The sequence below is a fragment of the Podarcis filfolensis genome (genome assembly GCF_964270895.1).
Source record: "Podarcis filfolensis genome assembly, chromosome: 15".
Lineage (NCBI taxonomy): Eukaryota > Metazoa > Chordata > Lepidosauria > Squamata > Lacertidae > Podarcis > Podarcis filfolensis.
The window spans coordinates 14512417-14537896 of record NC_139618.1 but is presented as its reverse complement, the minus strand read 5'-3'; the positions used below and the strand labels follow the sequence as shown (position 1 = coordinate 14537896).

The 25480-nt window shown below is 42.7% G+C and overlaps 1 protein-coding gene and 1 long non-coding RNA gene across 3 annotated transcripts; one reads left to right on the top strand and one right to left on the bottom strand.

Moving 5' to 3' along the window:
* Nucleotides 1-1450: 1450 nt before the first annotated feature.
* Nucleotides 1451-18889, top strand: CRCP (CGRP receptor component). Of its 2 annotated transcripts, none has more exons than XM_083588143.1 (6): nt 1451-1815; nt 7857-7893; nt 8369-8467; nt 9540-9634; nt 13478-13535; nt 16997-18889. In XM_083588143.1, the coding sequence occupies exons 1-6, from the start codon at nt 1808-1810 to the stop codon at nt 17141-17143; spliced, it is 444 nt and encodes a 147-aa protein (XP_083444269.1). In that variant the 5' UTR covers nt 1451-1807; the 3' UTR covers nt 17144-18889. The 2 variants fall into 2 exon arrangements, with proteins under 2 accessions (XP_083444269.1, XP_083444268.1); XM_083588142.1 differs by lacking the exon at nt 1451-1815 and adding an exon at nt 2219-2307.
* LOC310750287 lies at nt 9642-25396 on the bottom strand. Its single transcript, XR_014542039.1, has 4 exons — nt 25308-25396; nt 22408-22581; nt 11830-11916; nt 9642-10615 (listed from the first exon to the last, which is right to left on the bottom strand). It is a non-coding gene; the product is annotated as an uncharacterized lncRNA (long non-coding RNA).
* Nucleotides 25397-25480: the final 84 nt, after the last annotated feature.

Sequence of the window (25480 nt, the reverse complement as noted above, 5' to 3'; positions counted from 1 at the left end):
CTGTTGCCAAAAACTTACACATTGCTCAATTGTAGCAGAAAAACCTCGAAGCGGTTTACAAAGAGAATAAAACAATTAAATTATCAGTAAAAACAAGCACGGCCAACAGCCAGGGATTGTAGGAGTTGTAGATCTGCATTATTTGGTGGGGAAAAGTTTCCCCACACCCAAGTAAAAGGGAAAACAATTTCTGTAGCTGCACTGCGTTAGAACGTAAGAAGCGCTTGCATGATCAGGGCCGCGGTCCCACACCAAATGCACATTTTATTTGTTTATTTAATATCCCACCTTTCTTCCAAGGAGTTCAAGGTGGCGTACAGGGCTCTCCCAAAGGGCTGCCTTTGAAATGTGATCAGAAACTTTGACTGGCTCAAAGAGCTGCAGCCAAACTGTTGACAGGGGCTGGTTATAGGGAAGCAGATGACTCCTTTGCTACAAGAGCTCCACTGTTTCCAGGCACAATTCAAAGTGCTGGTTGTGACCTATAAAGCCCTACGTGGCTTAAGTCCAAGCTATCTGAAAGATGGTATTCCCTCACTTGCCCAGGCTCTGAGATCTACAGGGGAGGCCCTTCTCTTGGTGAATAAATTAAAGCACATCGCTTCCCCCAAAGGATTGTGGGAACTGTACTCTCCCCCCCTCCCCACCCCCAGAGCCACAATTCCCAGAACCCAAACTACAGTTCCCAGGACTCATAGAAGGGATCCTTAGGGTCATCTAGCCCAGCTCACTGCAGTGCAGGAATCTCAACACACAGTCCTCCATCCAATTTGAAACCCTACCTGACCCTGCTTAGCTTTGCAGATGTGCTAGCGTTTTTATTGCTGCACCACATAAGGGGAAGTGGCACACTTTATAAACGTGCCTTGGCTATGCTCTAAAATGCATGGTGTGGTTTACTAGGGGTAACCTCACAGGTTGTTAATGAGTTTTAGTATCTGCATGTTGCTTTGAGTCATTTTCAGTGGATAAAGTGACAACAACAACAACAACAACAATAGATTCAGGTAGGTAGCCGTGTTGGCCTGACGCAGTCGAAATAAAAATAAAAATTGTCCAGTAGCACCTTATAGACCAACTAAGTTTGTTCTGGTATAAACTTAGTTGGTCTATAAGGTGCTACCGGACAATTTTTTATTACCCCCCCCCCCCAATAATAATAATAATACACTTGATCTTAGCCAAAAGGCCGAGAAGTGATGTTGATGATGATAATAAAAAATGGGATAGTAGCAATGGTGGGAATACGATGTGTACCTGCTATAAGGTGGCTGCTGGTTCGATTCCTTTCTATGGTAGAAGTTATTTTACACTGTAAAAAGTACTCTTAAAGTGACATAATAAGATTAAGAATGGTGCTACGAGAGGGACGTGGGTTCGATTTCTTTCTATGCTAGAGGTTATTTTAATTTACACTGTAAAAAGTATTCTTAAAGCGACCTAATAATAATAATGAGGATGGTGCTGCGAGACTGCCGCGGGTCGATTCCTTCCCGGGGCAGAAGTCACACTCCAGCGTGAAAGGTATTATTGATACCTTATATACTATTTCCTCCCTTTCCTACGGAAAGAGCCGTCCGCCCTGAACTCCCTCGAGGAAGGCGGGAGGAGGCTGCCGAGATCCCCGCTCTGACAGGGCCGCCCTCCCGTCTCGGAAGCGTCGCCCGGAGGGGAAAGAGGCGAAGCGGCCGCTGCCTCAGCAGCAACGCGGACGGAGACGACGCAGCCGGGAAAGGCGGCGGAGGGCCGAAGGGAGGAGCGAGCGAAGGCGGCGCGAGAGGCAGGAAGAGGCCGCGGCGTGGGCAAGATGGAAGTGTAAGATGGCGGAGCGACCGCGCAAGCCCCGCTTGCTCCGAAGTCACCCCGTTTCTCTCTCCTCCTCTCCCCGCCGTAGGATAAGGGGGGATTCCCTGCCTATTAGAGGGGGGGTGCGTGTAAATTCAGGGGAGTGGGTGAGGCCGTTCAAACTCGGGTGGGAGGAAGAGGGGGATTCCTGGAATGGCCTTTTTTCCTGAGGTGGATTTCCTCACATTTAGGTGGCTGAGGGGATTTTTTTTTTTTGGGGGGGGGGAGATATTTCCTACTTGGGGGATTTTTGGAATTGACCTTTCCCGAGGCAAACTTTCTCACATTTAGATGGCTATGGGGTTTTTTTGGGTGGGGGGAAGAGGTGACCTGCAGCTGCCCTTTCCAGAGGTAAATCTCTCATTTAGATGGCTAAGGGTTTTTTGACGGGGTGGGGGGAGTTTCTGTGATGTGGAGGGAGCAAATAGAGGGGTGGATTTCCAGGAATTGGCAATGCCTGAGGTAATTTCCTACCCTTCCCCACCCCCCCCAAAAAATTGGAGGGATGGCTGAGGAAAAAAAGGGAGTAGAAAATGAAATCGTTCCTAAGAGGGAGAGGTGAGATGGGGGTCCTGGAATTGGCATTGCTTGCTGAAATTTCCTAAAATAAAAGAACACCAATATATTTGAAGGGATGGTTGAAGAAATGAGGGTGCTGGAGGGATGTCTATAGAAATTCCTCTCCTCATAAAAGTTCTGAAGGGGTGAATGAGCAATCGGATGGGTGCAGACCTCCTTCTTGGGCACACAACATTATTTTTATTTTTTCATTTCATAAAATTTATACACTAGATTGTAAAAAATAGAAGAAAAACCCTCAAAGTGACATACAATACCAAAAAAGATAAAACAATAAAATTACCACTAGAAACAATTTAAAACATTCAAAAAATTAAAATCAGTAAGCTAAAAAAAAAGTGTAAAACAGGCACCAGCATTCTAAGTATCTGGGATAATATTTTTAGGAGGTACTGAGCAGACAGAGAAGGGGCTGCCTGATAAACTTGCAGAGATAAAAGGAGATGACAGTCCCTTCATGCAGGCTTGCAATCTAATGCACACAGTACAAAATGAAAAGCGAGTGAGGAGGGCAGAGGAAAGCAGATGAACCCAGGACCCAGTTCTTGAAATTATATAATCTCACTGGCATCATCTGGCTCCCTGCTTTCAGTGGCGCTGTTAACATTAATTTTAGACTCTAGGTTTAATGTTCTGTTGGGTGGTAATATGTATTTATTCCACTTTTGCCTCCCTCCATTCTGCTGAGGGGAGCTCTGGGCTTCTGCACCAAAATCCTGCCCTGACCACTGCCTGCTTTTTAAGTACACTACACACAATATCCAGCAGCTCTCAGTCTTCTGGCTAATGGATGGGGCCAGAGCATGGGTACGTCCACTGAGAGTAAAACATGCATAGGGTTGCACTGCAGATTTTGTTAAGATTTCCCTAACTGACAGTCACCTGTTTGTGTCACCTACAGGTTACCAGATTTGTGGAGATTTTTATGCATGATCATCTTTTTCTAATTCAGAATGATTAATCTACAAGGGAGGGGAGGAAAGCACATTTTCATGTCACATCCTTGACATGAATATCTGTAAAATATTTCCATATAGCATCCTTCACCAACCTGGTATACTCCAGAGGCTGGGGACTACAATTCCCACCAGCCCTAGCCAGACTTAAACATCTAGAGCAGGGGTCAGCAAACCTTTTCAGCATGGGGTCGGTCCACTATCCCTCAGACACTGTGGGAGGCCGGACTATATTTTGAAAAAATGAATGAATTTCTGTGCCCCACAAATAACTCAGAGATGCATTTTAAATAAAAGGACACATTCTACTCATGTAAAAACACACTGATTCCCGGACCGTCTACGGGCCGGATTTTGAAGGCTATTGGGCTGCATCCAGCCCCTGGGCCTTAGTTTGCCTACCCATGATCTAGAGGGCACTAGTTCAGGAGTGGCTGTTTCATGGGGCCTTTCTTACAACCGGCACACATAACAGTTTGTGAGCTTAAGTCTGAAAATAGAAAGGATCCTGCACACTGGACAATATTGCCAACTTTTCTTTCTTCCACACCCTCATCGTTGCTCATTTTCTGCTTCGCTCTGTCTTGGCCCAGTCCCACCCTTGCAAAAACAAAAGTAACAAACAAAAATGAAGTGCCTGGGACTGGATAAGTCAAAAGCAAAGTCCATTAGTAGTTGCTAGGATAGAGCAGCTTCATTTTCATGAAGTGAAAATCAAATCCCTGTGTAAAGTCATTTCATACTTGAGAAATGATCAGATTGGTTCTTCATTTACATAGAAACACTAAGCTTTAATCAGTGCCTCTACAAGAAATGATTAACTGCAGGGCTGACATGTTTATATTCAGATTATTTAATATGAACTCTTTACCTCTGGAGGGCTCCAGGTTCCCCATTCCTGCACTATAGAAATTGGACTTACTCCATCTTCCCATATGATATGCATCATTCATCTTTACTATTTTTTTAATGAAGCTGTTAAGGATAACTTTAAAAAAATAATATGGTTACTGTTGAGTGCCAGATGGAGAGTCATTTTTAAACGCTTTACACATGTTATCACAGAGCAGATTGTGTGGGATGAAGGCCACCATCATGCTGAAGCTAAATAGGTCTAAGTCTGGTCAGTGTCTGGATGGGAGGCTGGCTGGGAACCACATTAATTAATTTAATTAATTTTATAATGTTGCACTATTTTAGTGTTGTTAGCCGCCCTGAGCCCGGCTTCGGCTGGGGAGGGCGGGATATAAATAAAATTATTATTATTATTATTATTATGTGGGTTCCATGATGAAAGAAAAACAGGACATAAATGTAAGAAAATAAATTGCAAGCACTTTTTGTTGCAGATGAAAACTTATGGGTGATAGCAAGGGTCTTGACAAAAAGATGGGTTTTGAGAAGTTCATTTTGAGTTTCTGTTCCTAGAAATGTATTCGTTTAATTTGAAAGTTGTACTGGACATGTTTGTCTTTATTTAAATGGAAACCATCTTAAAGCTGGACATTTTCTTTGTTTATTACTGTGTCTTCCCCAGAAAGGGAAAAGGTTCCTTCCCCCCTCCCCCCAGGGTGTCCTGAAGTAGAAATGGATGGGGGTTATATTTGGTACAATCTGACCCTATGCACTTTTACTCAGAAGTCCCACTGACTTTACTAGTACACAATACCAAGTACTTAGGTTGCAATCAAACTGTGTGTGTGTGTGTGTGTGTGTGTGTGTGTGTGTGTGGCAATGTCAACTGGTATCATTCTTAGCATATTGATGTAGTTGCACTCAAGACGGAAATACAAAAATAGATTAAATTGTGTGATAGTAGTTCCATATTTTCCAGCAAGACTTAACACACTGAAAAGAGCCTTGACCTCCCTGAACCTTCTGATTTATTATGAAACAATGCAAACTTTTTCTCTTTTTGCTCCAAATGGGACCACTCTTTGTTTTAAATGCACTTCATCAACAATAATTCTTCCTAGACCCATTAGTACATTCAGTTGCTTTCTGTACTGTGTTCTTTATTTTATGTGGGGCATTAAAAAAATGGGCTTTGGTCATAGAGAATCTGCAGGGATTTCTCTAGATGTAGATGGAATGCAAAGATAGCCCTCTACCAAAGAATCAAATATACGTATCAACAAAAAGCAGTAACCGTTTTTGCAATGCATGAATGTGTGTGTTTGTGATCTTGCTTGCTTGCTGAAGTTTCTGCTGGATCAGCAAAATGTGTGATGAGAACTGCACCTCAGCGTATTTTCAGAAGGGGGTCCCCTCTTTCCCCCCTCGCCCTATCCCAATGCAATTTCAAAAACAATGCTAGAAACTGTGGAAGTTTGTGGAAGAGGCGTTGAACTTGTTTGAAAGTGATGAGTATGACAGTTCTATTCAAACAGTTGGCTGTGCTTGACATAATACATTGTACTTTTAAATATGTTGCAATACGGGGACCCGAGAATAGCCTTACCCTCCTCCTTTTATATAGCTGTGGCAACTTTCTGTTGTTAGTGCTGTCTGTCTGTTCAGCAGAACCCATTGTCCTGAGGATGTATAGCGGTCGCGGCTTTGTGGTGTTTTTGTTTTCTTTTAAAAACTAGCATTCTATTTATTTATAATGGAAATAAATTAAATAATATTGTCTGTAGCTTAATTGGGATTGTGCTTAAATAGTAAACAATAGCTAGCAAGTGAATCTAAGCACTTGTAAATAAGTGTGGGTTGCAGTAGTTCTTGCTGGCTGTGGAACATGCCAGTCTGCTCCATCTCTAGTTGTGCTTTAAAAAAGGTATTTATGTGTGGCTGGTTGCTTAAAGTATGAGGGTCCACATTTGTGAATGGTGTTGATAGCAATGCAGGAATCTTGGGAGCTGCCTATCTACCCTATGGAATGACTAGATAGCATCCACAATTGGTTGTACATTTGTTCCCTGATTCAGCAGATGATATGATGTTTGTTATCCCACTTCTCCATTTCTAAAGAAACAAGGCAGTGTGAAATTTACAAATAACAAGTAAAGCAATTCAGAAGGTACTGCAAAAGTTTCATGGCAAGCTCAGGCAGCATAGAAAGGGACACCAGCAACTCAACAGGGCCAGCACAACTGTCAAGGTGTCAAGGCAAGCTCAGCCTCCTTAGGCAGGGAATTTTGCAGTCTTCTGAGACTGCCAACAAGGCCCTCTCCCAAAGAACTGTTGTGATCCAGCCAACATTTCTGTTGTTGAGGCACAGAAGGAAACTTCTCCAACAGACCTAAACTCATGGGAATGTTTATAGCTTGGGTCACCAGGGGCATAGAAGGGTGGTTACTGGTCATTGCTAAGGGAAAAAAAATTAAAGTCCTGCTCAGAAACAGTGTTGTGATGCGGGAAATATCTGCCCCCTTCATATCTGACAGTTAGTGGCTCTTACAGGGGGAGCAACAAAGCCCCACTTTGCATTTACCCCTCCTGCCGCTATAAGCCTTTTGCTGGAAAAATAATAATAAGCAGCAACAGCCACTACACACCACCAGTGGCTTGAAACTGATTTACAGTGGAATCCTATATATGTGTCTATTTAGAAGCAAGACCCATTGGTTTCATTGGGACTTGCTTCCAGATAAGTGCTTGTAGGACTGCAGCTTTAAACATGCAGGAAAGCTCTTTCCTTAGCATATATTTTGACTCCATAGAGGTAGTTTATAGCAAAGTTAGACTATGCATTTCTAGGACCAACTCATGTTTTCAAACAAGGACTTAAGAAGAAGAGTCCTGCTGGATCAGGCCTTAGTCTAGCATCCCATTTCCCACCACGGTCAATCAGATGTCTGTAATCAGCCAGCAAAGAGGCATGAAGGCAACAGCACTATCCTACTGGTATTCCCCAGCAACTCATATTTACAGGTACTCTGCCTCTGGATGTGGAGGTACATGGATTGTGTACACTGCATAACTTTAAAGCACACCCCTGCTCCCTCCAAAAAGATTATTTAATTTACCCCTCACAAAGCTATAATTCCCAGTACCCTTAACAAACTACAGTTCCCAGGATTCTTGGGATAAAAAAAGTGTCTCAAATTTATGGTGTGTGCACAGAAATGGTTAACAGACACTGATAGACAAATTCATAGTGAAGTCTGATCCCTGTCTAAAGCTATCTTGTGGCAATGAATATGTGCTGTGAGAATTAAGTGTATCCTTTTCTATGTCTGTTTATGTGGGCAGAGAGTCTGTGTTTGCCAGTTGAGTTCTCTTTCAAGCAAAGCTTGTATGTAAGCTTAATTGTAATGGTTGGCTTTGATGAGATGTGTCCACTCACACATGTGTAGCCTCACCCAAGTCTGGCACAAAACACTGGGAAAAACAGAACTAAGGAAATACACTTTTTAAAAATAGTTATTTTGGAGCTTTGTAACAGGAGGCAGGGGTTTCTAAGGTGGATTTTCCACACATACGCCAACACATCTAAAGCACCTTAACATATTTTATTTATTGTTTTTCTAGGAAAGATGGAAATGCAGCTCTTCTGAGCAATTATGAGGTAAAATCATTTTACTGCAATTATAATTTATGTAAAGTCCTGCCCTATTCAGAATGCTAGTTTTAACCTTTGTTCCATGCCAGATCAACAAACAAAGCTTGCATTGTAGTCATACATTTCTTGGAGGAGTGGGGAATATAAATGTTGAAATGTTCCTACAGCCAAAATTTAAAAAGTTCTTCTCACTGGGGTGAAAGCCGCACCCCTCTGAAAATTTGCTTTTAAGGTCCTATTTTCCATAAAAATGTGTGCTTGCTCTCTCTATCTGCAATAGAATGATATATACTTGACCTACAATAGTTGTTATGAGCTCATTTTGAAGATCGGGACCTCTTTCAAAAATAGAAGAGAGCCATATACCAAAATTAGCAGAAAGAACAGGAATTAAACGGTTCAGCTCATATGATGAGCTGCTAGCATTATCAAAGCTCTGATGGCATTTGAGGCCACCTCATAGCAAAGTTCTTTCTTTCAGGTGTATAAGTTGCTGACTGATCTTAAGCAGCAGCGCCGAGAGACCGGGAGAAGCAAGCAGAGTGCTGGGCAGCAGAATTTGAATACTATCATGTATGAAGTGAGTAAAACCAACAATGGAAATGTTCCTGTCCCAAGCTGCAACCTTCTCTCCACACCCCACTAGCCATGCTTCTATGCACAGGATCCCCTTGTTGCCAGCTCCCCCTCCCTCACCTCTCCCAGTCCTCCTCACACACAAGAGCATTTGAAAGAGAGAGAGAGAGAGAGAAGGATGGAAAAAATGTGCTTCTGCTGGCTTGATACCATTCATAATTTTAGGTAGCACAGTTATATCCACATGCAGTTTTCTAAGCCAGAAAGACTAACCCATTTAAGCTCTCTTTTTTAAAAAGGGAACATAGGAGCCTTTGACTGAACCAGACCAATCTGTCTATCTAGTTCTGTACTGTGAACACTGACTGGCAGCGGCTCTCCAGAATTTCAGGTGGGGTCTTTCCCCAGCCTTACCTGGAGATGGTGGAAATTGAATCTGGGGCCTCCTGCATGTAATACATGTGTTATTTATTCCATTGAGCTATGGTCCTTTTCCTGAAAATGAAGATTTCAGTCTTCATGGTTCTGAAAAAGGTCTGATTTTAACTAGGAACATAGGAAGCTGCCTCAGAGTGAATCATAGTGTTGGTCCATCTAGCTCAATATTGTGTACACAGGTAGCCAGTGGCTCTCTGGAGCTTGAGGCAGGAGTTTTTTCTAGCCCTACATGGAGATGCTATTGCGTATTGTAACCTGCAACCTTCTGCATGCTTTATCAGTGAGCTGTGTTCCTTTCCCACATATGCCCCAGTCAATTTTATTTTATTTTTCTGTACTCTCTTTATTTCTGATATATGAACATTAACAGGTGTGAAATAAGAAAATGCGTTATGTCATCATTAAACATTTGACCTCTGGATTTCCTGCTCAGTGAATATTTTAAAGTTCCCAACAATTTGATTATCATTTCCCTATTTGGTTACAACATGGCTGTGATACATTTGCTAATCTGAAGAGCAGTGTTGCTTTCAGAGAACATTGTTCCTGGTTTGGAGGGATCGGCTTTTAAGTTAGACTTGAAAAGAAGGCATAAAGGTAGACTGAATCAGCACAATTATCTTTTTCTGCCCTTCTAGACACTGAAATACATATCTAAGACACCATGCAAATTCCAGAATCCTGAGGTTGTAAGAGACTTCCTCTTGGCACTGAAAAGCCACAAGTTAACGAAGTAAGTCATTAATATTGTAATGTGGGTTGATGGATTGTAGCTGCCAGATGAGAGGTTCAGTTATTTCAACAGTCAACAAGAGGATGAAATTCATTCCCCCAATCTGCTGCTTCTCCCATGCAACCCCCTCCATCCCAAGATTTGCAGGAGTGAGGCAGCAACCCAGCACTGTGTTTGTTACTGACTGCTGAGCTTGGCCTTGATGTATGATGCTTTTGAATTTCTGGTTTCAGTATATTCTAACCCATGGAAAAGCATGAATTTCTGAAGCACAGGGAGGTGTCAAGTGATGAAAGAGCTTGCTGCTGCCAGCAGTCATTGGCTAGGACTTAATTATTTGGTCTGGGCACATTCAGTGTCTTATTTTTTCTTCCAATGAACTACTGAAAGAGTGCTTGTAACCTTGGTGGTTGTATATACAGGCAGCCACCCTCTTCACAGTCCCTCCAGGGTGTGTGTGACGACTGCATCTCAAGTCTCTTTCTGTGCTCGACAGGGACTTTGCTATATATTTTTCTCCCAAAGTATGTATGTCTAAATGTATTTTACCCTAAAATAATAATTTTATCCACATACTGGTATGCTCTTTGAGCTGAGAGCTGCAATACAGAATTCAAAGAAATGCAAAATCTGAAAGGTAACTGCATTCATGGGATGTGTGGATTAGATCCATTTGTATCAGAATTGGCAAATAACAAATTTCTCAAGCTTTTCTGACAGTGCCATGATGAAATGAGTGGGAGGGTGCTTTCCCTTACCCCCCTTCCAAGCTGACCAAACTCTGTGTTCTGTTTTCAAGCAGATTGGACTGGCTTTTCTCATTCTTCTGTGAGGCGCCAGTGCTAAGTCTTTATCCTTTAGTGCTACTTAGCAGATGTTTGTGCCTTTGCAATCCGGTGGGCTCCGTGTTTTCAAAGTAGCGATGAAACTTGTCAAAAGCAATCAGTCCCAAGAGATGGATGAGTGAATCTGCTTTTCAATCTGTTATCTTTTACCGGATTTACCGGTTTGAAGCATTACTTTTTCTCAGTGGCTTTGTAGATCTGAAATGCATTTTATTTCCACTGGGCAGGTCCAATTCACAGCAGAAAAAAAATCCAAGAGGAACATTGCTGATAAGCATAGGATATAAAAATAAAACAAATGACATACCCTGGGTGTCAAAGACCAGTGCATACAAGCATATAGCGGTTATAAATGTGAAAATATATTTAATGACATTCAAGGTACCAGTGTTTTAAACTGAAAGTCCAGGCATTCGCTTAAAAAAAGTTTTTATTAATATATTTTCCATAAGTAAAAAAAAATATATATACATTCAGCATCTCTGTTTACAAATTGTAGAGTCCTTCATACAGGTTAGTTATAGTCAGTTTGAGACATCGCTGTTATAGGCAATATGGGGTTGACAGGGAGAGAGGGCATTACTTCTCCTAAACCATAAGCATGCAATTTATGAGAAAACATGGAACTGCAGATTGTAAAGTGGGTATTAATTCTGGTGGAATTACCACTGATATCCCTTCCATAAGCCTTTTTAAAATGTATTAGTGATATGCAACATGAGTTATACTCAGAGTAGACTCATTGAGAACGGTAGATACTCTCTGAGTATAAAAAGGTAAAGGACCCCTGATAGTTAAGTCCAGTCACGAACGACTGTGGGGTTGCAGCGCTCATCTCGCCTTACTGGCCAAGGGAGCCGACGTTTGTCCGCAGACAGTTTTTCCGGGTCATGTGGCCAGCATGACTAAGCCGCTTCTGGCAAAACCAGAGCAGTGCACAGAACCGCTGTTTACCTTCCCGCCGGAACGGTACCTATTTATCTACTTGCACTTTGAGGTGCTTTTGAACTGCTAGGTTGGCAGGATCTGGGACCGAGCAATGGGAGCTCATCCCATTGCGAGGATTTGAACCACCAACCTTCCGATCGGCAAGCCCTAGGCTCAGTGGTTTAGACCACAGCGCCACCTACGTCCCTTTCTCTGAGTATAACCACCCTGCTATAATTATACAAAATCACAAACGGAACTAGGAATGCATGATACAAAAATATGCCAAATAACAGTTTGAAAAATAAATGGCTCCCAGTCTGTTTTGAAGTTTGCCTCAAGATTTTGATGTTTCCCTGTAGGTAGTCAGATTTGAAAGATCAGTATTTTTACAATGTTGATTAAACCAAAATGAAACCTTACCAGATTACATGCAAGGATACTATGCTGACAGCAGAGGGAGCTACTAGTTCAGAGTTCTTATTTGCGGGATTAATACGTTGTTGCTTCCTGAGTGGAAAGATAGGCAAGAGAAGTAAATATTGAGCCACAATTTGCCAGGGAGTTCTCCTGAGCAAGCCTTGCTGGATTGAATGGAGGCTGAATTTTCCAGAGGGTCTTAAGGCGGGAGAAGTTCCCAGTGCCCTTGAATGACCATTGTTACTTGCTTCTGTTCTTGCTTTACCACTTCAGAATAATCTATTTGGTTTAGTTTTGTTTGTCTGGACCTAAACAAATGTTAAGAGAAATTGTTTTTCTATTATTGTTAATATTTTTAAGAACTTAAGAAGAGCCTGCTGAATCAGGCCTGTGCCAATCTAGTCCAGCATCCTGTTCTGACAGTGGTCAACCAGATGCCTGTGGGAAACCTATAAGCAGGATTTAAGCACAAGTGCACTTTTCCTGTGTTTTCCTGCAACTGGTATTCAGAAGCATTGCTACCTCCAAGCATTTAGACAGAGCACAGTCATAATGGCTAGTAGTCATTTATAGCTTTTTCCTCCATGAATTTGTCCAGTTGTCTTTTAAAACCATCTAAATTGGTGGCCACCATCGCCTTCAAACTCCACTATATCTTTTTTTAGGTGAAGCAGCCATAACTGTACACAGTACAGTAAGTCTGCAACTTGCACACATATAGCTTGTGTGCATTCAGCTTTAAGTGAACGGTAAATTAATTTTATTTTTTTTAAGAGGGCGGGGTTCTGGGAAAAATGGCTTTGGCAATTTCACCTGCCATTAAACCTTTAGGCACAAACTCTGGAACATAACTCCCATGTAAATTGAGGGCCTAATGTATTCCAAATGTGGCTGCACCGTGGATTTGTGTAACTACATTATTATATTAGCACTTTTATTTTCAGTTCTGTTCCTACTCATCCCTAGCATGGAACTTGCTTTTTTCACAGTTGCTGCTCATAAGAGGATCATACATTCAGCTCTGGGAGATGTTTTACTTGAGTTCAGATTTTCCCTGAGGTTATTTTAAAAACAAACATATCTTAACATTGTTAAGAAATTAAAACTGATTTACATGTTTAAAAATCCATGTTTTTTTTAAAAAAATATGTTTTTATGTACCCTCCTGATGAGTCTTCCCTACTCCGCTTTTTGTCTTCCTGGAGCATATTTGTGCACCCTAGTATATGAGACTCCTAAAGGGTTTTTTCTGGCGCCTCTGAACTTGAAATATTTTCTTTTCCAACTGTCTCTGGGACAGCTCTATGGAAAAGTGTGCTGTGGGTTGTAGTCGGCATCCAAAGAATCCTGGGTTCAGAAAGAGTAGTGGTTTTGAGTGTGTCTGAACAAAGAGTTACAATGAAAATTGGATGGTTTTGAAACTTTCGGGCCACTAAATGCCACAGTGGGTTTGGGTTATGGATGTGGCCATGAGCCTGTTTCCAAGCTCCCAAATGGTTTCATTTTTGCCTGTTGTGCAGCTCATCTGAGGTCAAGCTGCAACTTTGGCTCTCCAGCCATTGTTTTGTGGCCAAGAAGTGTTAGCATGCGGATGGCTCCTGTAACCAGAATCCCTAAATTATATGGTGGTGTGTTCTTTGCATTTGCACAGGGCAGAAAAACTGCAACTTCTCAACCTCAGGCCTGTGACTGCCGTTGAGATCCAATTGGTAAGTTGTGAAGCTTCCAGGTATCCCTAGCCCTTGAAGAGCAGTAACCCTTTTCCTTTTGTGTCCTGAAATGTTCAGAGTCTTTTGATGCTGCTCATTGACCTTTTTATATTTCCTGCTCCTTGTTTGTTGTTTCCCTGACTGCCCTCCACTTACCTTGCTGTTTAATCGGGCCCTAACCACCCCAGTGATTTTGCCAGCGTTGTCACAAAGTGACAACTGATGTGATGACATCATGGACAGCAGTAAATGAGCCACGTAGTTGGACACACCTGCGCTGTTTAAATGGCATTCAGGGGAAAATGGGGTGGGAGCCAGCAGAAGACAGATAAATTTCATGCAGCTGTTTAAAATTTTTGTGCCCTGCTTTTTAGTCTGTAGTCAGTTTTTCTTTTCTTTTCAAATGTTTTTTATTGTATCTTTGCTTTTATGTTGTAAGCCTTCTTTAACAATTTATTTGAGGGCTGGGATCTACATTTCAGGAATAAGTATAATTAATAACTAGATGCTCAAAATGCAGCATTGGAACAGCACAAAGACATTCATAATCAGAAATCATTTGTGTTTTTGACAGTCATAAGAATGAACATGATTATTGCATTTATAGCCCACCTTTCACTCTACGGGGCTCAAGGCTTACATGATTCTCTCTGCCATTTGATTGCCACAACAACCCTGTAAGGTGGGATAGGCTGAAAGAGAGTGACTGGCCCAAGGTCACCCAGTGAGCTTCATGGCCAGGTGGGGATTCAAACCCTGGTCTCCTTGGTCCTAACCACTACACCACACTGGCTCTCAAATTTAGTGGTTTTGGCTCAGACCTCTTTATGGCCAAGAGGATGATTGGCGGGGTGGGCACCAATCTCGTGCCAAAGTTTGTTGCACAGCATAGTGGGCCACATGAGAGGTGGTGAACAGTGAAGGGTGAGGATGCAGGAGGGGAAAGTCTGGTGGCAGTGGTGTATCCTAAAGGAGTGATATGAAAGGCCAGAGGGAAACACATGGAGAAGCAGCAGCTATGTTTGGCTGCCCCCTTTGGTAAGCCAGCTGGGGCTGCAGTTCAGAGGGTTCCACTAGATCAGGGGTCAGCAAACTTTTTTAGCAGGGGGCCAGTCCACCCCTTGTGGGTGGCCGGACTATATTTTTTTGGGGGGGAAATGAATGAATTCCTATGCCCCACAAATAACCCAGAGATGCATTTTAAATAAAAGCACACATTCTACTCATGTAAAAACACACTGATTCCTGGACCGTCCGTGGGCCAGATTTAGAAGGCGATTGGGCCGGATCCGGCCCCCGGGCCTTAGTTTGCCTACCCATGCGCTGATGATGATGTACCCTCTGTCTCTAGAACGGTTTGCCCTAATCCTGGCTCGTTGAGTTGATCTACAAAGGCTAGAAGGTGAGCCCTATTGGGTCTGCTTGCCTGCCTGCCTGCCTAGCTGCTATATGTGGGTTTTCTCCCTCAGCCACCATTCAGGGACTTGATAAGTCCCAATTTCCACTCTGCTTGCCTCTCCAGGTTACCTAAAGCCTAGCAACCGAAGCTAACAGACCTTAAAGTACTGTGTAATAAACAGGTATTGACTGATGCGTCATTGAGAACCAATGTACCCTTGAACACATAAAATGTCTACTGTTTTAGAAGGAGATGAATAGCTGAAGTAAACACTCTGAGATGGCCTCTGCACCCGCTGAAGCTGTGGGAGTTGTTGAGTCAATGAAATGGGAAGAAGGTGATTTCTCTGCTCCCTCTCCCCACCCCCAACAAAAGGAAGTTCATTAGGTTACAGCAGATTGAAGACAAAAGGTGACTGCCAGGTTAATCCCCCCAATAAAAGCACTTGTTTCTAAACCTCTTCCTGAATGCAAAGCCTAGGAAATGGATCTGGAAGCTGAAGCATGTGGATATCATTCCATGTTGCAGAATTGACTTAGCAGTAGATTTCCCCTTCTTTATTTATTTGCGCGTCTGTGCTGTCTCTTTTCAAAGCAATGTACAGCAAACAAGCTATCGCAAGGAGAAATTAATTTGAAGTATAAAGAAGTTAAAGAGTGGGATCCTGTGTCAGCATATGGTTAAGAGATGTTCTTTTTCTCATTGAGATAAGAGTTTACGGGCAGATGCTTACGGGTCAGAGATGGAGACTTACGTATATCTGATTTTACTTGGCACGAGGAATAATTTTCTGTTTGCTCTTGTCATGATCATCATGTTATGAAAATGTGACCGTCCTTTCAGAGAGTCTTTCTTTATTCCATTGAGGCAAATTCCCTGCAGTTCCAGAGAACAAAGGCCAATTTAAAGGTGTGGGTTGGCAGTTGCCATAGAAAAAGAAGGGACTATCTGTGTGTGTGTCCCCCCCCCCAAAAAAACAAGACATTTCTGAAAACATGATGTGTTAACGTTTGAACATTAAGGGGATTGTGTGTGTGTGTGTGTGTGTGTGTGTGTGTTTTTCCCCCAATGATCTCTTTGCAGCTTGTGAAAATTTGGTATTGGTTACAGTAATAGTTCATTGAGTTCCTTTATTCAGTACCATCGCTGTACATTTTTACACTGCCCAATTTGCTGCTTGAATGACCACAGCAGGAGGGCAGCAGCTTCCTGATCTTATCTCTCAGCTTAGCAAAGATGCAGCAGATCTGTGAAGTGCCTGACATCCTGGCATGCTTTGCCCAAAAGGGCCCTGTGGGCAAAATTCAGAGGCCTGGCAGGCCTAATGAGGCCCACAGGCTAGAGATTCAGCAATGCTAGTCTGTCACATAGAAGGAAAACATCTCTGACTTAGTGACTCTGTCACTTGCTTCTCTATTTGATTTTATGTCTGTTTCATTGATCCTCTTTTAAAAAACTTTTAAAAGATCTTATTTTTTGTGTTTTAATCTGCTGCAGGTTTTATCCTGTTTTTTTTGTGCTTTCTATGAACTGCTGTGTCTCTTGCTCCAAAAGAAGAGTGTTCCAAGCATAAGAGAAATGTCCCAAATAAATAAACAGTTAGGTTTGCCAAACATTCTAGTTACATAAGGAGCAGTTTTAGAAGACACAAGGAATCTTGGATTGAATTCACTGGGTAGAAATGAAGGGTTGGATCTAGACTAAGTTGGAGTGACAGCATGGTCCTATGAATGGTTATCCAGAAATAAGTCCCAATGAGTTCCCCAGTAACTGCTTCTAGGATTGCAGCTGTTGGTTTCCATTGAAATCAATGGAATTTGAGCTCGACACAGCTATCTCTTCACATTGATTTCATTGGGGCCTAAGCACCACACCCATTTTGGCTATTTCTGTTTTTACAGTATTAGCCAACTGGCTGGGGCTGATGGGAGTAGTGGTCTGAAACATCTGGAAGGTACCAGGTTGGCAAAGTTTGTCTGTGCTTTGCCCTAAGGAACGGTTTGCTCTTAGCATGTGATGGTGGCAAGAGACCAGAGGTGGCTCACTGCTTTTTCCTCTGCAGATCGTGGAAGAAAGTGAGGAGAGGCTCACTGAAGAGCAGATTGAATCCCTGCTCCAGACGGTCACTAGAAATCTTCCTGGAGACCCAGAGCAAGAAGAGCAGCAGGAGTCAGCCATGGCTGCAGAGGAAGAAGGAGATCGGGTATAGAAAGACTTGGACCATGTGGGTGGCCTTGCCAAAATGTTATCACTGGGGAGAGTCAGCCAAACATTCCAGTTGCAAAGAGGTTCCAGGGAGGATGAAGACTCCCCCCTCCCTCATTTGCTGACTAACACACAGTGATATCACCCTGCAGTGTGTTTCATGTTTGTTTATCCTCCACAAGAGCAACAATTACCAACAACAGAATTCTTAACAAATGTTCTATTTGTGGGATAAGAAAACTGGATTTGTCTGAGATGCAGATGCTGTGGTTGGTTCCATGTGCCTTTTATGTGTGTACTCCTTTGAGTAAGATTTACATGCAGCTGGCCTTCTGATTACCAGTTGGTTTCTAGTGCTTCTGAATGACCCGACCTGTTTTGCAAAATACGTCTCACAATTGATTGCAAAATTTTGTTCTGCTTCTTTATTTACTAGAGAGGTGTATCCAGTTTTTATCTCTCGCATTACCAGAGTGCAGGATCACCCAACAAAGTAAACTGGCAGTAGGTTCAGGACTGGCGAAAGGGAGCAGCTCTTGACGCAGCACATGACCTTACAGAATTGATAGCCAACACATGAGCTCAGATAGCTGTAAAAAGAATTTGAAGGGCTGCAACTCAGGGGCAAAGCATCTTGTTTTGCATGCAGAAGGTCCCAGATTCAATCCCCAATGGCATCTCCAGATAGAGCTGGGATGGACTCCTTGCTTCAAACCCTGGAGAGCAGCTGCTTGTCAGTGTACACAACCCTGAACTAGGTGGAAAACTGATGTTACTTGTATGAGTAAGTGGGGTGACACGATAAATCAATGGAACCTCCATGCACAGAAGCACTAGTACTTCAGAATGCCAGAGGCCAGGGACAAACAAGAGTGGAGAGTGTTGGATTTGTGCCCTGCTTATGAGCATTTGGAAGCATCCATCCAGTGTTTGGCGGAAATTGAATTCTGGACCTCATTCTGATCTCATAAGGCAAAACTTTCCCTGCTTTATGCCTTTCAACCAACAGCAAACAGTCACTTCTGTCCTTAGGCCCTGTGACCCATTTTCCCTTCCCTTCCCTCCCCTCCCCTCCCCTTTCTTTTATATCCACACCTCATTCTATTAGGCCCTCTGACCCCAGTCATCATCCTTCTCCTTCGCCCAATCTGTGTTCTTTTCTCTTCAGCCCCGTTGCCTCTGGGGCCCCTCATCTCCTTAGTTCTTCAGTCTCCTGGACACTTTTCTCTCTCAGCTTTCTAGATCTCACATACTCCACCTGCTTAGAACTGGTTTGGACTTAGAACACCAAGGTTGGAGACATCCAGCTTTTGCTACAGGGTGACTGTCCTTCTTCCCTGCCCTTGCAGTTCTGGGCATCTGTCAACATCTGCCCACCTCCCTCCCTCCCATTCATGGGAACATGGGGCCCATTTCTGAAACTTTGCATTTTGTGTTTGTAGAAGCTGTGTAAAAGAATGAATGCATGAAAAGATAAGCAGAGATGTAATTTAAATTTGGGGTGTGTGCTCTGTTTATCCAGGCAATGATACATATTTTTGCACGGTCTTTATCAGAGCTTGACAGTTAATTAATTATTAGGGCCTGTTAGTGTGTGAGGGACCAATCCCTGAAAGCAAAAGCAAATAGAAATGTTCCTCAGCAGCTAAGAATGCATTCCCTTTCCCTCCCAGCACATTCTTCTGTTTGCGGATGTTGTGGTTTGTAAGCTTAGCTCGAATAAACCCCAGCCTGCTGTGCGAAGCAACTGCCTGAGGTGTGTCTTGAAAGGTTTTGGAGACCTGGAATGTTTCTGCGCCATTTGGTGGCCCAGCCAATAGTTTGGGGGTCCAGCAACATTTGGAGGGCTGAAAGTTACTTATCCCAGATCTAACTCTTCAGAAGCCACATAGTAATGTTAAGTAGTTCACAAATAAATATCATGATCATATTGTGTTATACCTCTTTAGGTATAAAAACTTTGGTCTAGGATACCTTAGGGACCACCTGCTTCCTTCTATTCCTGTTTGATCACTGAGGATTTTTTGGGGAGTGGTCTCCCATGATTCACATGCTGTTTTAATATTGTGGGCCCAGACGGCAGGGGCACTGGGTCACGGAGCAAGGGACGGACTGACACTCCTGTGACGCCACCCCATAGCTGGATGCATCTGTTTGGGAAAATATAAAGATTTGGAAAACAAACAGACACGCTCTGAACTGATGAAGCTGGGGAAAAACCTGCAGTATGTACAGTCTCTGGTGCAAAAGATAGAACTTCAAAGAGATCCTCATCATGATGTTTGGAATTTGGCTTGGTATGTTTTCTATTCTTCCTCTAACATTAACAATCCGTATTGCATGCCAGCTCTCATTAAGAACCTAAATTGCTCTTCAAAAAGGTGAGTACAGATGGACTTTCATATATAATTGGGACCTATTCGTAGCCGCTTTTCTTCTAAGATTTGAAATCCTTGTTAAAGACGAAAACCAAAACAAAATGGCTTCTACCTGCTACGCAGTTATGGAATATCTGAAATAGCTCCCTGATTAAGAGAAACAGGAGTTAACTGATGGTTGGTCATAAAGACTGGAAAGAATATTATATATACAACTGTTTGCAAAAAGGAAGTTTTTTATTATGAGTGAGAGAGATAGGGCTAAATGGATGTCTGGCAGCCCCCCTCTAGGGCCCGGAGGGGGGATTGGACTGGGTGGATTCCAAAGGCTAATTTCTGTCTGAATTATGGCTACATTGCAAACAGTCTGCTTAAGAATAAATCAACAAGGAGTTGCAGAAGGAAGTTTCTCTCTGTTTCTTGGATAACATCTAAACGGTAAAGATTAACGATTTGGGAGCTGCCAAAATAACAACTTTCAAAGAGCTGGACAGAACTCTGGAATTGGATGCAATTAAAGAAGCGGTACGATGAAAAAACATAAACAGCTGAAACAGGGAAAATATCTGTTTTCTGACATGATTGAGGATCGCAGAACCAGAGTCAAAACGTGGAGGAAAAAACCGGACATGGAATTATGAAAAACATTGATGATGATGAGAGGCAGGGCTATGATGTTGAAAGCGCTTCGGAATTCAGACCGTAGGAAGCCAAAACCAAAATTATCACAATTTGGAAGACAATTGGAATTTTTTTTAGTTTTTTATTTTTTATTGGATTTGATTTGATGTTAATTAGATGTTTTTATTGGAAAATTAATAAACGCTTAAAAAATAATAATATTGTGGGCCCAATTTTGTAGAACTCCCTCCTGGTTGAGGTCAGATAGACCCCCTTTCTGTTGAACCTCCAGCACCCAATGAATAGTTCTTTATTCTAGCAGGCATTTTAAGTGAATTCTGATGTTATAATTTTAACCACTATTGTATTGGGTTCTTGTATATGCCACATAGAAGCAACTAATTTAGCAGCATATATAAGTTGTCAGAGTAAATAAAATACTTAGCTTTTTTGCTTGAGAATAGCGAAATGAGGAACAGTTCAACCTCCTATGCCCTTTTACTCAAAAGTAAACCCAGTGCTTCCATATACACTGCCCAGGCTTGCACCCCAGAGAGGTCACTGCAGGCGCTGTGATTCTTTAGTGGTTTGACTTCACCCCCGAGGTGCACTCCATTGTCTCCCGAGACAGACAGATGCCAACAAGAAGAAGTAATATTTTAGTTCCTTGAGACTTATGCCCAAATAAGTCAAGTACAGGACCTCAGCCTAATACATTTGCTCTGGCAGCGGGTGAGTGCTACTTGGGCTTTCCTCCTTCACGGCGTCCAAGGCAGATCTCAACAAGCCAGAACACATTTACCAACCTCTGGTGCTGATGGGAGTTGTGGTCTCTTTTTAGAAAACTGCCTGAAGATTTCTAATGCAGAAAGCTTGGGAATCTATAAGCAACTATATGAAGTCTTGTTACCTTTTAATTAGATGTTGCATTTTTATTAGATGTTATTTTTTGTGGTTGATTTTTTTGCAGTTGTAACTTCCTTGTAATTTTTAATGTTATATTTTAAATTGTAACCACGCTAAGACCTAAGGGTGGAGGGTGGTCAAATAAAATACAACAGATAGTCTAGAGGGCACCAGGTTGTCAAAGGCTGAGCTCGAACAATCAAAACGATTAGAAAAAGACAGCAGCAAGCCACAAATACATTAAAGTTGAATTGAAAACAACTGTTAAGAAGCAGTGCAGCCAGCAGCAGAAGCCTAGGAGAATAAAAAAATGTAACAGAGTCTAGACAATAAATTTGGTAGTTTTTGGATCTCTTTGGAAAAAGATCAAACTGGAAAGTGGGGTAGTTTGGCACCAGAACTTGGGAATGCTCACGTTTCCTGCTACTGAAATCAGCTGGGGGGAATAATTCAGAGAGAGGACATCAGATGAGAGAGAAACAGCTCAGCAGTGTGTGTATGGAGGAGTGGGACCTAAGATGGGGTGGATTTTGGGGAGAGACCAGCAGGAAATGTCTGTGCTGCCAGCTTGAAGTTTTCCCACTCCTTCATTTTTAGGCCCAGGCCAGGGAGACAGCTAATGATAATGCTACAGCCATGTGTGTGCTGCAGGGCTTTCCTAGATAACGCTTCTGTTGATTTTCCTAAGCATTGCTTTTCAAGCCTTTGACTGTTCCTCAAAAATGACTAGCTTTTTTAGAAAAGAAAAAGATGAGAAAACAAATGTGCTCCTGGTTTTCCATTTGATGCCTGGGTTTAGCCAGTGGTGTTGGGCACTGTCAATGGAGCTGCTGGGATTAGAAGACCTTTCTGGTTTTCCTGCCTGCTGAAGCAGAGATACCCCTCCTGGGTGTGTTCCAAACACACCATACTTAACTTTTAAAATAAGAGTTGTGGTAGGGAGTTGTGTTTAAACCTTCTAATTATGGCACGGAGTGTTCTATGAGCAGGTACAGTCTTTGATCCTCCTGACTCCGGCCTAGTGATGGAGTCAACTCTCTGACTCAACCCCTCCCCAATCTGCACCATGGCGACAATAAAAGCAGCCTATCCTATTGTAGAGATTGCTGAGAATCATGACTGTAGAGTTGCTAAACATGATTTCTAGTTTTCCATAGGTTGGAAACACTTTGGGGCAGAGACTCAGAGATACTTCAGAACAAAGCTTATGTAGGCCGCTAACACACAGCACACAGTCATCAAAACATCTTTAAACGTCCTTCTACATAAAGAAAGGTTAGCGGTCATGGGATGTTAAATACGCACGGCTTCATAATGAGATCAATTTCCTTGGGGTGTTCCAAAACATGTGGTCTCAATTTACAACTTATCAGGCAGTTGTCTAGACAACCAGACCTTCAGTGGAGGCTCTTGACGTTCTTTTCCTGTATCTGTCCCTGGAACTTCTCAAGGAGATGCGGATGCTAACGCACGACAGACATAGGAACACATCCTTCCAGTTGTGCCACTTTCAGGGTCAGATAGGAGAGATGGAATGCTACGTAGGAAGGAGGCATGAGTCACAAAGTGCAGGCATGCAGCAATCATTCATGGATGCATTCTAGTCATTGGCTAAATGCAATTAATAGAACATTTTTTAAATCAAAAAATCTACACCCTGGGTCTCTTAATTCTTATTTCATTAGTGAGACCAAGGCTGCAATTCTATATCCATTTACCTTTGTGTGATCACTGAATACAGCAAAGGCTTACCTTTCATTTAATCCCCAAAACAGGCCTGTGACGTAGGCTAGGCTGAGACGTAGTGATTGGCTCAAGGTCACCCAGTGAGCTTCATGGTTGAGTGGGGATTTGAACCTTGGTCTCCCAAGTCTTAGTTCAATTCAACCTCCCAAAGACTCTCTGCACAAATTTCTGAAATAGAGCTGTAGGCTTCCAAAGGGTCTGGAACTTCATTCCCAGAGTAGATGTTAACAGCCCCCAGCTCATGAATGAGCAACCCACCCCACAAACTCCAGCCAGGAAACTCCACCTGCTACATTATTTCAGGTCATGCTGCTCTTGAAGGTGCAGAATTAAACGTACACAAAAAACTTACTACATGTGTAGAATTATGAGGTTAATTTGGGATGACAGAGAATACTACATATATGCATAAATGCTTCATGTCCGAACTGAGAGCAATCCATTTCAACCTGTCGGCTCATTGATCGCCCCTTAATCTTCCAAATCCAGGCAGTTCCATTTCTGCACTGTTGCTGATGCATGCCTTTGACCCCCGTTCAAATATATAGATTTGGAGGCTAGCATTGCGTGAGCTGTCTCCAGGTACTGCTTGGTGTGTTTAACTTGCTTTTATTAGCAGACTCTCATCTCTCTGCTGTGACACGTCCCAGGTTCAGCTGTCAGCCAAGGTCTGATAGATCTAGCTGCACAGCTGAGTTCTCCTAATGCACTGTACGTATTGTATGCATTTTATTAAGCTTCCCTCCTGCCCAGCAGAAAAGCAGATGTTTAGGAAGGTAGAGAGGTTGGGGGAGAGAGGGGAGACCTGCAGAGTTTTTAAATACGAGAACAGTGCCAAGCATAAATGGTATGAACAGAAAGTGGACAGAGATGTTTTGCCTCCGCTGTAATACCAGGACTGGGGGGGGGGGAGTTATCCAATGAAACTGAATGTTGGAAGATTCAGGAAAGACAAAAGGACTTCTTCACATGCTGCAATGGCTACTAGCTCTGATGGTTTTCTCTGCCTCCATGGTTGGAGTCAATGATGCTTCTGAATGCCAGTTACTGGAAATCATATTGATATTGAGGTATCTGGACCCTAGCCTGCATAATCCTGAATTCTAGATCAATGTAGAATGACTGCAAGCCCCACAGCCAGCAGAAAGTATTCTGGACATGGGTAGAAGCATCCTGTGGCTGCTTGCAGGTTTTGGGAACCAAATAACCTGTTGATGATTAACATGCAAACTTTGGACTCGCATGCATAATCCGAACCAATGACTTGAGAGTTTAGTTTGTATAAAGTGCTTTTTCCTTCCTCCTAGAGGTGACTTAAAATTGGTAAGGGTGCCACCCTATTTCATCTCCCCCAAGTGTTTCAGGTGGGTTCAAGTGGATTGAGTGGTGCCAAATAATCTCTCAGTTTGCCCTGAAATCTTTGGAATATCTGGTTTTTATTTCTAAGAAATGTCATTCTTTAAAAAAATATATGAATACACAATGATCCAAGGCAGTTAACAAAAGTCACTATAAAAAACAACAACAACCACCCACCTCTCAATCAGATTAAAATTCGTATCGTAAAAGACCAACAACCAAAAAGATAAAACATGTTGAGCCATAAGAGGAAGGCTGTGATTCTAAGTATGCTTATGTGGCTGTGCATCCCATAAGAGCATAAGAAGAGCCTGCTGGATCAGGCCAATGGCCCACCTAGCCCAAACAGGAAACTCAAGCAGGGCCTGGCCACAAAAGCTCTCCCCTCCTTTGTTTCCAGCAACTGGCATTCAGAAGCATTGCTGCCTACCTAAGTTAAATATGCTTATCGAAGAAATGCCAGAAATTACAAAAGAGGGGGAAATGTAAAAACCTGCAGGCATAACTTCGAAAAGAGACTTACTGGACTCTCTTTTTAAAAGAAACTGAACACTGTGAACCTTGGTGTTCAAAGCAGTTTGCAGGGATGACGTCGGTCTGAGATGCCTCCACCCGATGTGCCATGGATTAATAATTGTGATGCCTCCTTCCCTTCTTTACACTTTGCTCTGGCTTCTGGTTAGGCCTCCTTAGCCCTCTGGGGTCATTTGTTCCAGTCTATGAGAAGAGTCTGGCTGCTGGATCAGGCCTATCTAGTCCAGCACCCTGTTCTCACAGTGGCCAACCAGATGGCTGTGTGGGGAAACCCAAAAGCAGGACCTGAGCACAAGAGCCTGCTCCTTTCCTTTGCATTCCAGCAACTGGTGTTCAGAAGCATTGCTGCCTCCAACTTGGAGACAGAGGGCATAGCCAGCACAGCCAGTAGCCACTGATAGCCATATCAGCCATGGATTTGTCTAAGCCTCTTTCTAATCTAAGCCCTCCAGGCTGATGACCATCACTGCCTCCTGTGGCAGAGAGTTCCATAGTTCAACTATGAGCTGCCTGAAGAAGTATTTTCTTTCATCTGTCCTGAATCTCCGAACAATCAGCTTCATGAGGTGTCCACAAATTCTAGTGTAATGAGAGAGGGAGAAAAAAAACATTTTCTCTACTCACTCTTTCTGTGCCAAACATCATTTTATAAACTTCTATCATGCCACATCTTAGTCGTCTTTCCTCTAAACGAAAAACCCCCAAACCTTTCCGTTTTAATCTGCAAGGCTTTTTCATGCCTTATCCACGTTGTAGGGAACAGTAGCAGTACTCAATGCAGCTATTATTAGGGTTAC